The sequence below is a fragment of the Rhinolophus ferrumequinum genome, chromosome 7 (genome assembly GCF_004115265.2).
Source record: "Rhinolophus ferrumequinum isolate MPI-CBG mRhiFer1 chromosome 7, mRhiFer1_v1.p, whole genome shotgun sequence".
NCBI classification, from domain to species: domain Eukaryota; kingdom Metazoa; phylum Chordata; class Mammalia; order Chiroptera; family Rhinolophidae; genus Rhinolophus; species Rhinolophus ferrumequinum.
The window spans coordinates 89,837,339-89,854,394 of NC_046290.1; the positions used below are offsets into that span (position 1 = coordinate 89,837,339).

General features: G+C 41.3%; 1 protein-coding gene across 7 annotated transcripts; it reads left to right on the plus strand.

The window, feature by feature from the left end:
- The first annotated feature begins 1,001 nt into the window (after nucleotides 1-1,001).
- ZNF655 (zinc finger protein 655) lies at nucleotides 1,002-15,591 on the plus strand. 7 transcript variants are annotated; one of them, XM_033109968.1, is made up of 6 exons: nucleotides 1,002-1,844; nucleotides 2,800-2,962; nucleotides 4,130-4,215; nucleotides 4,611-4,737; nucleotides 11,653-11,757; nucleotides 12,272-15,591. In XM_033109968.1, exons 2-6 carry the CDS (start codon nucleotides 2,827-2,829, stop codon nucleotides 13,666-13,668), a joined length of 1,851 nt encoding a protein of 616 aa, XP_032965859.1. In that variant the 5' UTR covers nucleotides 1,002-1,844; nucleotides 2,800-2,826; the 3' UTR covers nucleotides 13,669-15,591. The 7 variants fall into 7 exon arrangements, with proteins under 7 accessions (XP_032965859.1, XP_032965861.1, XP_032965863.1 ...); XM_033109969.1 differs by lacking the exon at nucleotides 1,002-1,844 and adding an exon at nucleotides 1,887-2,123; XM_033109970.1 differs by lacking the exon at nucleotides 4,130-4,215.
- Nucleotides 15,592-17,056: the final 1,465 nt, after the last annotated feature.

A 17,056-nucleotide genomic window follows, 5' to 3' on the forward strand; every position in this document is an offset into this window, starting at 1 on the left:
GGAAAGATTAACGAAGTGCTCAATTCTTTGGGAATGGTTGCTTACACATTTTCTTTAAAGCTATGTATTTTAAACTAAAAACTCACAAATTTTATGAGTTGGTTAATTGTTTCCACCTGTTATCTGAGGAACCCTTGAAAGAAAATTTTGCTTAGAAGCAAAGGAGTAGCTACTGTTTCTTACCACTCTTTGTTAGGGATTGATGCTATTGGTGGGAAGTAGACCCTTAAGTTGGTCCCTCCTGTCGTCCTCTCACTGGAGCACAAATGCACCACTGCCAGTTTGCTCATCTCTACTGGAGAAATGCAGCACTCTGCTAATAGGTACAATTTGTGGGGAAATAGCAACTCAGGAAAGAACCCCGAACTTACAGCTATCCTAGAATATTAGAAGAGCTGTTAATGAAAAGGAGGAAGTAATGTGTCATCTGTTGTCCCAGGGATCTCAACAGGGAAAAGACATCACCAGGGGCTATATTTCTGTTCAACAGAAGCAAGTTTCTAGCTGGAGCTGTCCAGCAAGCAACTGACTAAGCATTTTCTATGTTATGCCGATTCCATTGTGACAGGGATACTGTAAACTAGAGAGATTGTGTCATAGTAGGAAGTTATACCATGTTTCCCTGAAAATAAGATCTAGCCGGACAATCAGCTCTAATGCATCTTTTGGAGCAAAAATTAATATAAGATCCAGTCTAATATTATAAGACCTGGTATTACATTTTATTAATTACATTATACTTATATTAATTATATTATACTTATCCTATAAGACCGGGTCTTATATTAAATTTTGCTCCAAAAGACGCATTAGAGCTGATTGTCCGGCTAGGTCTTATTTTCAGGGAAACAAGGTATTAAATCAGTGATACTAAAGGAGGAAAGAAAGGGAAGACACATCAGAATATGAAGCTGAGTAGTTTGAAAAAACAGAATGCCACGCTTTTGATTTTTCTTATAATTTGATATCAAGTAGCATTTAAGGATATCTGATTTGTGAGCTTAAACAAAGGAGTAATATCTAAAGTTCCCTCCACTTTTTTGATTCTGCAAGAGACTTGCCAGTCCCTAGAGGATCTATTTCCACAAGACATTGCATTCCCTAAGGATCCAGAAGTTATAATGTCGTAAGGGATTTCGTCCTAGCACGGGGCCTGCCTGTCCACGTGCTCCGTGCTTATCTGTCCTTGTTTCTGCATAGTCCAGCCTTTCCCCAGGAATGTGGCTCTCTTCCAGTCTGTTTCTCTTCCACCTCAATATGCGCAATGCTCCCGCCTTTCTCCAAGAACTTCAGTAGATTCCGATCCCAGGATTTTCTGTAGTCCTCATTATCACCGAAGCGCCTTCAATCCTCTCTTTAATAAATGTACTCTATACCCTTGTGCTAGTTCCCTACCGGCTGTCTCCTGGATGTCGGACCTTTAGGGCTTCCGTTCCCTTTCACCCGGATACGCACCCACGTGTGCTAACCACCACCCCACTGGCAGTCTCGAGGGTTGGCTGAAGCAGGGAAGGGCCAGCGGAAGCCCTTTCCCAAGTCCGGGGCTGTCACGGTCATTACTGGTATACCGGCTAGAGTCAGCCAGCGAGTTTACCAGAGGAGACGAAGCCGGAAGACCGACGTGAGAAAGCGACGCAAGCCGGCTTCCGTAGGAGCCAACTTTTACCTGGCGCCCTCATCCGGGGTCCCGCCCTCCGCACCAAGCCGTCGGACTCCGCCTCCGGAAGTGCCACCGAGAAGCGCCGGCCTCCAAGCGGTGTAGAGCGACCCCCGAAAGCCCAGGGTGGCCCGGCGAGCAAGGGTGTCTGCGACAGGACGGCAGTTTCGCCCGCAGTTCCACTTGGGTGAGTCCCCGGAAGCCGTCCTGGGGTCGCAGTGGGGTTGGCCCCCTGTTTAGCCTCCGGGAGAGGAGGAGGAGGAGGTGCCCGGTCCTGCCCGCCGCGCTTTGCTGCCCCAGGAGCGCGCGGGGCGGATGGTGCGAGGGCCTGTTTCACCTCAGTCGGTATTTGCCCCGATGCCCCGCGGACTGAGGGCCCGGCTGTCAGGACCCGGTGACTGCCCTGGAGTGAACAGGGTCTCTGTGAGCCGCCTCGCCCTTTTGGGACCGAGTCTTCACCTAACAGGGAAGTGGGAGAAGGGCAGCGCCGGGCGAGGCCTTCTGAGGACCGGGCGCAAGGGCCCTGTTGTGTTGCGGAAGGGAGACGGAACGCTGTCGCGTCCTTGGGTTTGAAGGACACCAGTCAAACCTGTTCGAATGGCAGCTCTTCCCTGGGTTACTGTCAGGATTGTGGGAAAAGGCCTGCCTGCCTAGTTTGAGTAAGCGACTCCAACCGTGAAATTTTGTTATTTAGACAGGACCATTTAGTCATTGAATGTGGGCTGACGTGGTGTTTACCAAGTAATTCCTAAGGGCCTGCTTTTAAAAAAAATTAATGAGCAATCATAATTAGCATATTTCTCTGGTTACAAACTTGAGCTTTGAAAGAAGTTTGTAAATTTCGAATATTTTAAACTTTGCATAGAAATCTTTATGCTATTAAATTGTACTTTCTTGATTGTGTTTGAAATACCACAAATTCTGATTTAGTGGAGTTCAAATAAACCTGCATTCTTGGAGTGTATGATAAGGTTCTCAGCTATTTAAAACTGAATAATATCCACTTTTCCTTTTGTTATTTAATTTTATTGACTATTTTTTTGTTGAGTACAATATATAAGATGCTTTGCTAAGTCCTGAGGATATGAAATGATGGGCTATTTTAACTTACTACAATAATTTCTCCTAATTTCACTCCACAGTGATGGTCATTGTTCTCCAGAACAGGGATGGAGGAAATATCAGCCCGGGAAGCAGCAGGATCACCAAGGGTCCAGTTTCAATCTTTGGAGACCCAGTATGAGGGTCTGCCCCCAGAGCCTCAGGTCGTGCAGGACACCGCCATGGAACAGGGACTCGCTGGGGGTAAGGCCAAGAGAGCACTGACATCCAGGAGCACGGGAGTGTAGAGTTGCTCCCAGGCCTGGGACTTCAGTAAGAAGATGGCCCCTGGAGGGAGGTCTGGAAGGGAGGGCAGAGGCTCAGTCCTGGTCTGGGACCCTCTATTAAGGACAGCCCATCTTTTCTTAATAGGCAGAGGTGGTCACTCACTTTGTTCCAGATGTTTTTGTTCATACGACCTTCACTTTATTCCAGTTACCACAGCCACAATAATTGCTAAGATATGCTGCCTTTGCCACATCTCACAATCCCGGCCTGGCTTTCACTTCCTCTTAGGTTTGGGGCCTGTCCCTCACCCTGTTCCCTTCACTTAGTTTCGTTGCAGTTTCGTTGCACTTTGATGACTTTGTGTGCTTTGCCACCTGCTGTTCTATTGCAACTGCAGCGTTTGTGACTAATCTAACTTTGATAAAGAAAGCACCCATTAATTCCTTGGTTGAGTGCAAGGAATTGCCTGTATGAATGTATACATGTCACACTGACTATACGATATAACGTTTTTATGTACTGTTTAGATAGGTTGATCTGTCTTGTACTTCCTTTGTTTTGTAAGAATCTTAGATTACTTGTGGCCAACTGCAGTGCCTGAAATAACTCGTGTCAGCGACACTGAGTGCCACAGTATGTAGAGTGCTGTGAGGAACTGGAGGCGTGTGGAAAGGATTGTGAGGAAACAGATGACCATTCCTTATTCTTAGGGGCCTTACACACTGGTTGCAGAGACAATGTCCATTAATAAGAGAAAGGCTTAGTGATGTTTACAGAACAGTGCTTGGGAAAGGGTCAGAAATCTCCTAAATCACCGTGGCCCTGCACCAGGCACTGCGAGTCCTTATGCTTTGCTTTGCCCATCTGCAAAAGAGGTATAGTGCTTACCCTTCTGTTAGAGGAATGTCGTGTCATGAGGATAAAGTGCAATATGAGATTTCATAATAAAATCCTCTATCACGGGTCTAAACATGTGTAAGCAGGATATGCAAGTTCTGAGAGGGAGCAGAGTACACACTCAATACCTGATAAATGTTCGTTGGTTTTACTAGAATGTTGATGTGAAGAAGCGTCCCACTGACTCCTGTAAGGGAGCCCTAGGGAAGGGCTACTCTCACTCTTGGCTCCTTTCTCCTCCCTTAGCTCCACCTGTTCCCCAGGTGCCTGCTCTTCCCCACGAGGGAAGCCCAGGAGACCAGGCAGCTGCACTCCTGACAGCCAGGTACCAGGTGAGCTGAGGAACCCTCTGCTTTTCCTCAGGGACTATTGCTGCTGACTGAGTGTGGCCTTTCCCTCATCCCATCTGTAAACCTTGCCTAGAATTTTTTTCAGTAGCAGACCACAATTTGGGAACTGATTCTCTCCAGAGACCTGGACTTCACACAGACCACCTTCCCGTCTTCCTAACACCACCAGCAAAACACTGTTTCTTGGTCCCTGGTGCTGTGCTGGGCGCTTATTAGATGTTAAAGGGTTGTGGAACTTGTTCCCTCGATTCTAATCTGTTCTCACTCCTCCCAACATAAGTACACACGGGAGATCTCTCTGTATTGTCTCCTTCGTTCTCTGGCCGTGGTGCTGTCGTGGCCTCCTTCCCCAGAGCAGCCAGGCTGTGTTATTTCAGGAGTTTGTGACATTCGAGGATGTGGCTGTGCACCTTACCCGAGAGGAATGGGGATGCCTGGACCCTGTTCAGAGGGAGCTCTACAGAGAAGTGATGTTAGAGAATTATGGGAACGTGGTCTCGCTGGGTAAGGACTGTCTTTTTATTCAGTTTACCTGTTGGGATTTCTGTACTGAGTAGGTGTGAGGTTTCGGAGAAAGTAGAGTGTGGCTCAGATTCCAGGTCTTAGAGCCTTTGAATCCTCCATCTTTAAGGTCATCTCCTCCAGGAGTGGTTTTCCTTTGGGGGTTTCAGGGCAAGACGTTCTACTCCTTATCCTGAGTTAACAGTTCCTGCTTTTGTGGGGTATCTTGTTAGAAAAGGGAAACTTGCTTGTGCTTTGCCTAAGTTCTTACCTTCCTTGCCTTTTCCTTTTTTATGAGAGACTCTAGAACAGGGATGTCCAAACTTTTTTCAACGGTTTTCACCAAGGGCCATATGCGGTAAAATACACAAACAGCCGGGCCACTCACTCGAGGTGAAGTACGTATTGCCTCACCTGGTTTATTTAAGTAAACGAAATATATTTTTGGAATTTGCTGTGGGCCAAATAACAATGGATCATGGGCCGCAGTTTGGACACCCCTGGGATAGAGCCTCCCAACCCACAAGCAGACTCTTTCCTTCCTGGTAATTCAGTGCTCTTTTATCCGAGTTTCCCATTTTCCTCAGAAGAAGAAATGCCATTTTTAGAGAGAGGCTAAAGTCCTTCTTGTTAAGTAATCCCTCTTAAGATCCCTAAATTCATCTCCAAGCAGACAGAATTTGAGAGACTTCATTTAAAGGCACGACTCACTGCTACTACATTTCAGTGCGTCACCCAGGTGGTAATCCTAAGTAATCTCATCCCCAGGAGTGGAAGTCTCAGAGTTAAACCAAGTCTCTCCTTTGTCGTTGGATGGTACAGTGGGCAGCAGAGGTTAGGCAGCCTGTGGTGCTGGAGATACATCAGTGGGGGTGTTGGCAGCCCTTTTGATGTGAGCACTGCTCCTTTTTCTCTTTCTTTTTTTGCCTGTCCCTGCTTTTGTTCAGTTCCTTTTATTTATGTATGTCACAGTTATTCTTTTATTAATCTCAGTTATTCTTTTCTCTTTCTCTCTCTCTCTTTTTGCTTTGCCTATGCTGGTGGCATCCAGGGTGTTGCTTTGTCTCCTCGATTACACTCAGGATTAAAGAGGTCTTCTTGTCTGTGGGGAGGCAGCCTGCCCACTGGGAAGGTTTTTAGCGTGTTTTCCATTCCTGGCTCTTTGATCTTTATAGGCATACTTCTCCGTCTTCCCACCACCCGGATTCATAGTGTGAATTCCTGCCCGGCCCTGAGTCATACCCAGGCAAGTGCTTTCTCTGGAGAAACACTTGCAGTCCTTTCGGCAGGAATCTCCAAGAGATGGCCCAAGTATCGGCTTCCCATCGATATTGCTCGTCCCTGCTCGGAAACTCCTTTTCCACAATTATAAAATATTACACTTGATTGATGGAATAGATGCTCCCCAGGATGCCACCACTATGTAAAATTGCAGCTCCTCAGATGACCTTTGTTAAATCTCTGAAGGGCCCAGGAAGTCCTCTGTTGCACCAGATGCATTTTGAATCCTGAGTTCATTCAGAAGCCGCGGTTGGTGGCCATCTACTTGTGTTCTGAGAAACCACAAAGTTCAACTCCAGCTCTTCATTTATGATCTTTCATGTTATTTCAGGATGTGGAATGTATGCTGTGCGCCCCTCTTTTTCTGTAGTGAACAGGACCTGCCCCATCTGTTGACTAACTCTCCTGCGACCCCTGGGCTTTCCTCATATTTAACATTCTAGTCTTCTTCAAGTCCCTGTGGCCCCTTCCAGGGTCCTGCCTTTGTCCCCTTTATTCTTTTTTGCTAAACAGATTGATGCACTTATGTGACCTTTCCCGATCAAGTGTTCTTTAGTTCTGTTCCTGATGGAGGGGAAATGGGAGGGCAAAAGAGTTCAATTTCTTTATTTCAGGGTATCAAATTGAATGTATGTTTAACAACTTTGTATATTGTACAATGATATGTAATTGTAAGATACTGTTAATTTTATCTATTAATTACATAATTTCCAACAGTTTATCTGTCTACTTTTTGGAGTAAAGAAACTTCTTAGCAGCTTAATCAGCCAAATAACACAGCATGCTATTGGACTGAATTTTATCCCATTTCCTCTGTCATCTCTGCACACACAGGACACGCATGCACACTCACACATACTGGGTACAAATGCATACAAGGAATCCTACTCAGTTTTCTTTTGTGACCAAGTTAGCAGCATCTCTTTAGTAATTAGTTTTTACAGTTCTTGGGAAGTCATTTTCATATTTGTGGGTTCAGCAAACTCCATGTAAAATTTAAAGTTATACACTTAATTAACTTAAAAGGTTTGGTGTTAGAAAATTGAGACTTTATAATTCAGTCCCTGACTGAATTATAGCAGCCCTACATTCCAGTTTATATCTTTTTATCATGGCAGTAGCTCTGAGTTGTGTTTACCACAGTCATCAGAACTTTAGTCCTTTGGTTAAGTGTGTTGACTATGCTAAGTATGTAGTAAATGTACAGAATATGAACAACTGAGTAAAAGAATGAAAAAAATAGCTAAAAAGTCATAATTTTCATTACCAAATTGAAAAGCATATTCTGTTGACAGTGTATAAATTACTGGCTTGATGGTCATGCCCACAGGGAAGTTATCTGTGACTTGGTGCTTAAAATGAAGATTAAGACTGGGAAAGAGACTTGGATTGCATTTTACATGGGATAGTTTGGCAGGTGACCTATTAGATGACAGCATTAGAAACATACTTATCAAAATTCTAGTTGAAGATAAGAAGGTTGATAAATCAGGAATGTTTGACATTTACCCTTTACTTTTTGAAATTGATGTCCTGAGGACAAAAATGATTTTGTATAGACTGGCTTACTGTCACAGCTGTTTACTATTTATTGAGCAACCAATATGTTTCTAGGTACTATGTACCATTTACTAGGTACTATATTTCATTTAATCCTTACCATAACCCCGTGAGCAGGTATTATTCTGTTTTATACCTGAGGAAACTGAGGCTCAGAGAAGGTGAGTGATCCATTCAGGGTCCGAGCTGGGCGTGGGACTCAGATCTGACTCTGAAACCCATGCTCTGTTTCACTGTTTTGTGCCTTTAGTACAATTAGTCAAACCACATGTGGCGTTTTTCATATTTTTATGGCTTTGTACTCTGATGATAATTAAAAACGGCCAAGATAAATTGGACAGATAGTCATAAGGTTCTACAGTTTGGGAGCAAAAAAGACACACATTCATGAAGAAGTAAAATTGCTAGGGATATATTCCGTTATAATAGGTATATACACAAAAAGGTATTGCTAAGGAGAGGTTTTATTTGTGTATTTGTTAAGGACCAGGAAAGAAAGGCATGAAGCTTCCAAATAGCTAAACTTTAGCACAAGTCTGGTATAAGCAGCAAACCAAATAATGAGGTATATATATTTTTTATATTTTTTATTTATTTATTTTTATTAGTTTCAGGTACACAAAACAATGTAATAGACATTTATCATTTATATCCCTCACACAGTGATAACCCTCCTCCCCGCATCTACTACCCCTCTGACATTGCATACAGCCATTATTTTAAATGTTACTTTTAAAGACAGGATAAAGTTAAAAATAGATCTAATTAGAAAATGGTCAAGGTTTAAATTTTAAAAATCAAAAGGTTTTAAAAATTTTTAGATAGGAAAAATTTTAAAGCAAATGTATGTTTTGAAACCACAGTTTTGACTTAAATTTAGTAAAAGGCATTCAGGCCAATGGCAAGAAAACCTGCTTTAATGCTTTCTGTGACCCTTGGTAGATTGGAAAGAATATAAACTGGAATCAGACTTGGGTTCCACTTAGCAGCTGTGATATGCTGAGCAAATATTTAAACTGACACTCATTTTCTTCATCTATAAAACATGAAAAATAATGTCTACCTTTCTGGTTTGTGTCAAGGATTAAATTAGATTATGTAAGTACCTGGCTCATAACCGTGTTACCCCGAAAATAAGACCCAGCCGGACCATCAGCTCTAATGCGTCTTTTGGAGCAAAAATGGTCTTATATTAATTTTTGCTCCAAAAGACGCATTAGAGCTGATGGTCCGGCTGGGTCTTATTTTCGGGGTAACACGGTAGTAGTTACATAAATGTTTGTTTGGAAAGGACGCAAGTGGTAGGAGCTTTGAATCAGATTTTCTTTTTTTTTAAATCTTACTGGGGAATATTAGGGGACAGTGTGTCTCTCCAGGCAGTTGTCCTTCAATCTAGTTGTGGAGGGTGCAGCTCAGCTCCAAGTCTAGTCGCCGTTTTCAGTCTTTAGTTGCAGGGGGCGCAGCCCACCATCCCATGTGGGAATTATTGTTGAGAGCTCGCACTCTAACCAACTGAGCCATCTGGCCACCCCTCCGGAAGCTCAGCGGCAGCTCATTGTCTTCAATCTAGTTGTGGAGGGCGCAGCTCACTGGCCCATGCCAGCATCGAACTGGCAACCCTGTTGTTCAGAGCTTGTGCTCTAACCAACTGAGCCATCTGGCCGCCCCTTTACTGGATTATTTTAAAGCCAGATTCTAAAATAAGACTGTCTGGGTTTGTGCTCTGGCTTCACCATTTATGACCTGGGGCAAGTTAATTAACTTCTCTGAATCTTCATTTTCCCATTTCTAAAATGGGTACAATAATAGTTCCTACCTCATAAAGGTTTGGTGAGTATTGAGTAAAAGCTTGTAAAGCTCTTGGTGTGGTTCTTTGTACCTACCAAATGCTTAGTAAACCTTAGCTTAATATTTTGGTGATACAGATGACTTTAAGTCTGTATCTTGAACCCTGTTTACTCTTCTAAACTGCAATCTTGTATCTCTAACTGCCAGCCAAGCATTTTCTCTCATACCTTTCTACATTACCTTAAACACAAATCTAAAATCAAACCTTTCATCCTACATGAAGATCTTTTTTGTTGTGCGTATGTGATTTAAGGGTAGATACAGAGTAAATAACCAAAATTTATTTCAGTTTTCAAAGTTTAGGAGCACCTTAATATCTCAGAGTTAAAAGTTGCAAATTATGTTATCAGAATTCTGAGCAGAATAGTTGCTGCTTCATGCCACACTAACGTTTTCTTAAATTGCAAAACTATTTCATTTGACATGGAAGACCTTAACTAAGTTAAGTGTGCAAAAGGAGAATCAACTCTGTTTGCCCAGAAAGAATTCAGAAACACAGTAAATGTCATTCTTTTTTTTTCCCCCTTGCGGGAGTCGAACCGACAACCATGTGGTTGAGAGGATGCGCTCCAACCAACTGAGCCATCCGGGAGCTCAGCGGCAGCTCAGCTCAAGGTGCCGTGTTCAATCTTAGTTGCAGGGGGAGCTGCCCACCATCTCTTTTGGGACTCGAGGAATCGAACTGGCAACCTTGTGGTTGAGAGCCCGTGCTCCAACCAACTGAACCATCTGGGAGGCAGCTCAGCTAAGGGTGCTGTGTTCAAGCTTAGTCGCAGGGGGCGGAGCCCACCATCCCTTGCGGGACTCCAGGAGTTGAACTGGCAGCCTTGTGGTTGAGAGCCCACTGGCCCAGTGGGAATCGAACCAGCAGCCATCGGAGTTAGGAGCACGGAGCTCTAACTGCCTGAGCCACCTGGCCGGCCCCAGTAAATGTCATTCTCATAATCTGTCTGATCTCTCTGCTCATAGGCTCTCATATGGAATCCCAAGAAGGCAGCTTTGCTTTATCGTATTTTCCAGGCCCAATGCCCTTTTTAAAACATTGGTTATCTGTTATATGCTGACTCTTGGGCACAGAATTGGCACTCAGTGAGCAGCTCCTAAATAAATTATTAATCAGAACAAGTGCAAGATACAAGATACATGGTGTTTGTTATCAAAGAGTTTATAAATCAGGTAGAGATGAAGATACTTGAAACCAATTTTTAAAAAATGTATAAACTCCATTATATAATGACATGCCAGGATAAGAGGAACAGATAAAATTTGTTGACATTCAGTAAGTGGAGAGAAAGGCTTTTGGAGATGAGAGGCTTGAGCTAGACTTATATGTGTGCAACTAGAAGCTTTCTGGGCTGAACACATATAAAATAATGCCCCTTTGATACTATAATAGTTCTGCCCCTTTAGAAGCTGATTGCCTCTTTCTTTCACTTTAAAAGAGATTAGATCCTCCCAGTCCATTATGCAAGCCAGACAAAGACCATTTCATGTAAAGATGCACTTTTATTGTACTTGCTTCACTATATCATATAGTTATTTATATCTCTGTCTCTGCATTTAAGAGTGTAAAGTCCTTGAGGGGATGGACCTTTCCTGCTTGGCTCTTTATCCCCTGCATACTTTGCATAAATGTTTGTTGGATAAACAAGAGTGTAAGCTCCTAATGGGTGAGAATGTGTCATATTATTCTTTGTTTCCTCATGTGAATTGAAATGAATTGTTTCTTGAGATTGGTCCTAGGAATATTTATTCAGGCTTCACTGATTCTGTTGCTACAGTTCAGCTCACCCTACAACAGGGCTTGAGTATTCACCTTTCTCCAGTCCAGCAAAGTTGTAATTTTGATTACCTGGATTTGGACTAGGTCTAATACTATAGACCAGGTCTAACACAAGATTGATCTATACGCATCAGATGAGGACTGAAAATAATAATTTCTGTGAAATTATCCCGTGCACAAATTCCCTTGTCTGAGGAATGTCAGATGACTTCTCTTGCTCCCAAAAGGCATCAGCCTGCCTCTTACTAACACGCCTCTTTCTAGAGTACAAATAGGAGCTCCTTGTAGATGCTCCTTGTAGAGCATCTTTGCCACTCTCACTCTCCAGGCTTCCCCAATGTCTTCTAAGAATTTACTTTCTCCATTAACCATTAGTTAATAGAAAAATGGGTTGGTGTAGTATCCGCGGAAAAATTGCCACATCCCATTTCCTTCTCTATGAGCAGGATTTCCAATTTTCAAGCCTGATGGGATCTCCCAGCTGGAACAAGATCTACTGGTCTTTGATCTGGAAACTAAGAATAGAGAAGTCTTAAGAGATGACTGCTCAGGTGAGTAAGGCAGAATCGATCAGATGGAATTAGTAGGAAAGTAAAGTCCAGATGTTGAACCAAGTTGTAACTACTTGGACAGTCAAAATGAAGAGCTCTGTCTGTATCACAGAATGGAGAGCTTTGTCCTTTCCCTTCAGTTTTGATGAACTCTGCATTTATTTTGTTCCTTGTCATCCACAAGTTGTACTAAGTCCCTATTTTAAGTTGCTTATTTTTAATTCTTTTGAACTATTTTCCCTATTAACTCCTTTGAAACACCTTAATTGGTTGTCTTCTTAGTCTGATGAAAGTACCTTCTGTTTCTGCCATACCCTGAACCATTTGGATCCTACCTCACTGTTTCTATTCACACCCTTTTATCTGCTGTTGAGATTTTGTGCGTGTGTTTCAGAGTAAATAAACTCTTATCCTGGTAGAGACTAGATTATTTAGTATTTTCCTCTCTGAGTTTTCTTTTTCTAAGCACAGGGTACAGATTACATTTGCATTTTCTATTTATATATTGAATCAGATGGAGAAACCAGAGAAGAGAACAAGCTGTTGATTCCTAAGCAGAAAATTTCAGAAGAAGTACATTCATACAAAGTGAGAGTAGGAAGACTCAAAAAGGATATTGCCCAAGTTCCTGAGACTAGAGAAGCGTATAAACCTGAGGACAGATTAGAAAGGCTTCAGGAAATCCTAAGGAAATTTCTCTTCCTGGAGAGGGAGTTTAGGCAAATAACAATCAGCAAGAAAACCTTCACCAGTGAGAAGAACAATGAATGTAATGAACCTGAAAAAAGCTTCAGTCTGGAATCTACCCTTGATACAGATCAGAAAGATCTTAGAATACAGAACATTGATGACATTGATAAGTATGACATGAGCCTCAACCAGAATTCAGCTGCTGAGAAACAGGAACATGTAAATCTGACACAGGATTTTCAGAGTGGTGAATATAAAGAAAGCTTGATGGAGCTCTCCCACCTTAGTAAATGTGAAAGCATTCCTACCACTGAGAAATTCTATAAATGTGATGCATGTGAGAAAGTCTTCCACCAGAGCTCAGCCCTTTCTAGACATCAGAGAATTCATACCAGAGAGAAACCCTACAAATGTAAAGAATGTGAAAAATCTTTCAGTCAGAGTTCAAGTCTTAGTCGACATAAAAGAATACATACTAGAGAAAAACCCTATAAATGTGAAGTGTCTGATAAGTCCTGTGAGTCATCTGACAAATCCTCTAGTCAGAGCTCAGGCATAATTCAGCATAAGAGGATTCACACTAGAGCAAAATCTTATAAATGTAGCAGTTGTGAAAGAGTCTTCAGTCGTAGTGTACATCTTACTCAACATCAGAGAATTCACAAAGAGATGCCCTATAAGTGTACTGTATGTGGCAGCGACTTCTATAATACCTCATACCTAGTCGAACATCAGAAAGTTCACTGTGAAGAGAAAGCCTATGAATACAATGAATGTGGGTTGACCTTTATTAAACATCAAGGAATTCGTCTCAGAGAAAAGCCCTATACATGTAATGAATGTGGGAAAGACTTCAGATTGAATTCCCATCTTATTCAGCATCAAAGAATTCACACAGGAGAAAAACCACACGAATGTAATGAATGTGGAAAAGCTTTCAGTCAAACCTCATGCCTTATTCAGCATCACAAAATTCATAGGAAAGAGAAATCCTCTGAGTGTAATGATTATGAAGAAAGTTTTAATCATAGCTCAGATCTTGTCCTACAACGAGAAGTCCTCACCAGAGAAAAAGCCTTTGATTGTGATGCCTGGGAAAAGAACCTCAGTCAGAGAGCACACCTTGTTCAACATCAAAGAATTCATACCAAAGAGAAACCTTACGAATGTAATGAACATGGGAAGACATTTAGTCAAGTTCAGGCCTCATTCAACATCTGAGAGTTCACCCCAGGGAGAAATGTATGTACTGAATATGGTAAAACCTTCAATTATAGCTCAACCTTTATTCAGTATCGGAGAGTTCACACCAGAGAGAAACCCTCTGAATGTGACAAATGTAGTAAAGCTATTAGTTAAACTCAGTCGATGCCTGCAAACCCATACCAATGAACAAACCTACGAATATATTGAATGTGGTAAATGCTTCATGCTATGTTCATACCTTAGTCACCATTGGAGAATTCATACAGGAATAAAATTCCATCACTGTAATGAATGTGAAAAAAGCCTTCAGTCAAAGACACAACTTGTTCATCAAATTCATTCCATGCAGAAAGCCTATGAATGTAATCAGTGTGTGTAGGGTTGGGTGGTGGGGGGGAAGATTCAATCGTATTTCAATCCTCATTCAACATGAAAAAATCCATACCCTGGAGAAGTCATTTGAGTGTAGGAGTTCAAGTCTTGTTCATCATTGGAATATCTGCACCAGACCAGAATCTGGTATAATGCAAACGGAAAAATTTACTGCCATATTTCAGGCTTTATTCGATATAAAAATGTTGGAGAGAAAATTGTTTATTGTTTGTATATGAAATCGTTAATATATAGTTCCAGTCTTTTTCATTGCAAAAGAATCTATTCTGAGGAGTGACTTGGTGAATTCAGTGCTGTTTTATTACAGCATTCTTTTATTTAATATAATAGGTATTGTAAGTAATTATGTGTACTTTATTTATGGAATTCATTTAAGCTATTTTTATTTTAATATGGCCTATAAACATTTTAGTTCCTGGAATTGGTACTTATTATTCACAGCTTCCCTAAGGTATTACAGCAATTTTAAAACATCAGCATCTGGAATGTAGCTCATTTAGCTTTTTCTGCTGTTCTCAGCCCAAATTCTCTCCAAAACAGACTGTTGGGCCTGCTCTTTTTTGAGGACCCTACATACTCGTTTCCAGCCACAGCACTTGAATTCCTATGGATTTCTCCATTCTCTTAAGCGCCTTGGAATGGTGGTTTCCTAGTTTTAAGCTTTTCACCAGCAGGTATGCCTTCCCTACTTGATGTTGCTATTCTGGTGTCTTCTTTCATAAAGTGAAGCAATTTCCTTTAAATTGGATTGCCACATCCTGTTCATCCATGAGTATGAATAATTCTGTCTCCCTTGAGTGTATGGCAGGCAGCTAAACATTTTAAAGTGATGCCCAGGTTCTTAGCGGCCTTGTCTGCACCCACAGCCCTCTAAGAGATGATAAGGACATCAGGGAGCCCACGAGATGATGGTGGTCTAGCTACATTCAGCGCTTATTCTGCATGTCTGAGTTTAGAATTACTTTATATACTTCCATTGAAGACCAGCAAAATGCTTACGTCTGCTTTTGATAGGGCAAAACATAAAGAATATAAACTATTAGGTTGGTGCAAAAGTAATTGTGGTTTAAAAGGTTAAAAATTGCAAAAACTACAATTACTTTTGTACCAACCTAATAAAAAATTCAAAGAGCTTCATAAGGCAGAGAGCTCAGCCTGCCAACAAAAATATTGCTGTTCTTAGGTAATATCTCTAGAGAGAGTATTTCAAGAGAGTGGCAGGTCTGTTCCTGGTAAAATTTTAACTGTTAACGATTGCTTCTTTATCTATTTTAATTTCTGTCCCCAGTCTTCCCTCATCAATCCAGGACAGTATTTGAAGTGTGGGGGTTTTGTGTATAATTATTTATCATTATCACACTTTCGTATTTTACTAGACTCTACAAGCCATGTAAAAGAACGTGAGTTTCTTGATTGATAAAAGTCATCACAGATGTTGGCTCCAGAGTTCATCGTAACGCCTTCCGTGTTTCCCCCAAAATAAGATCTAGCCGGATCATCAGTTCTAACGCATGTTTTGGAGCAAAAATTAATATAATACCGGGTCTTATAGTAAAATAAGACCGGGTCTTATATTAATTTTTGCTCCAAGAGGTGCGTTAGAGCCGATGGTCAGGTAGGTCTTATTTTGGGGGAAACACGGTAGCAATAGTTCGTGATTCTTTAGATAATGTCAAAGCATTTTATTGTATTTTTCCATCTTAAGGTCCATAACATTTTGTGAATAAGACAAGTGTTATTTAAAATTCTAGTCATTCCAGCAATTGAGGCCTTCATAGTTCAGATGTTATAATATTCACGAGGGATCCTCAACAAATATATAAAAATGTATTGCTCGCTTTATAAGCATCTTACGGCTAACCTCTAGGATAGTTCTACCACTATATTTTACCTCTTAGCCATCAGCAAGCATAGGATCCCATCAGGGCAAGGTAGGGATCTAAATGAATTAATCTAAATGTAAAAGCAAATGAAAATGCATGTTTTTTTCCTGTTAATGAACGTGTATACCTTTACTTGTAAAGACTAATAGTCACCTCCGGTGATTATGAAACAGAATTAATCCGTAAATAGTAGAATATGTAAAAATCACATGTATGCATTTGGTTTAACAATGTGCTTTTGTACCTCCACTTGAATAAAGATGTGTTTGATACTCTGAGAATCTGTTTCAAATAAAATCTGAATGCCTTAGCCAGAAGCATTTGGAAATTTTGGAATCATCTTCCTGGCTGCAATTCAGTTCCTTCCAAAAACCTGTTTCACAACAAGTGGATCACTCTCCTGTGTACTGGTACCTGCTCTTCCATAGACCTCTGGAGGAACAATGTCTGAATGTTTAGGACTTAAAGAGTTACTCGATTGGGATGCTGTCCATACATAAAATAAGAGGAAATCATTCGAGGTTTCAGTAGAAGTAGGCAGAATGTGTTTTTCTTAATAAATACATTTTTAAAAATGAAAAACCAAAATAATCCTTAAGAGTAAGTAACCTGCCACTTTAAGCTTGCCGATGTTTAATCGGTCCAAATAATGAGTTTGAGTTCTTTGTCTTTTTTAGTCTTGAAGTTTGGAAAGGTAAGAGAAGAAATCTAATAGTTGAGGGACATCTAATTTTATCTGTCTTCTGTCCACTCACCAAGTGTACATGTATGTACATATTCAAACTTAATCCTCACAACTACTCTGCAAGGGAACTAGCTCTGTTTTACAGAGGAACTGAGGCATAGAGAGGTTAAAGAACTTCGTAGGTCACACAGCAAGTTCTAAGTGAGGTCTGTTTGACTTCAAAGTTTTCCATCATCATGAAGTTGGTGTTAGACACCAACCAGAGAAGTTTTCTTTGATAGCTCTTCATTCCCTGTTACAACCCAATGATTCGCTATTATGGTTTGCAGCTAATCCTAAATGCACCCAGAGCTCTCTGGTATACTAGGGGCAAATATCCCAATATCTTGTGGGAGCTAGTCAGAGACTCCTGCCCCCTCCTTGAAACAGGCTTAGACAATTT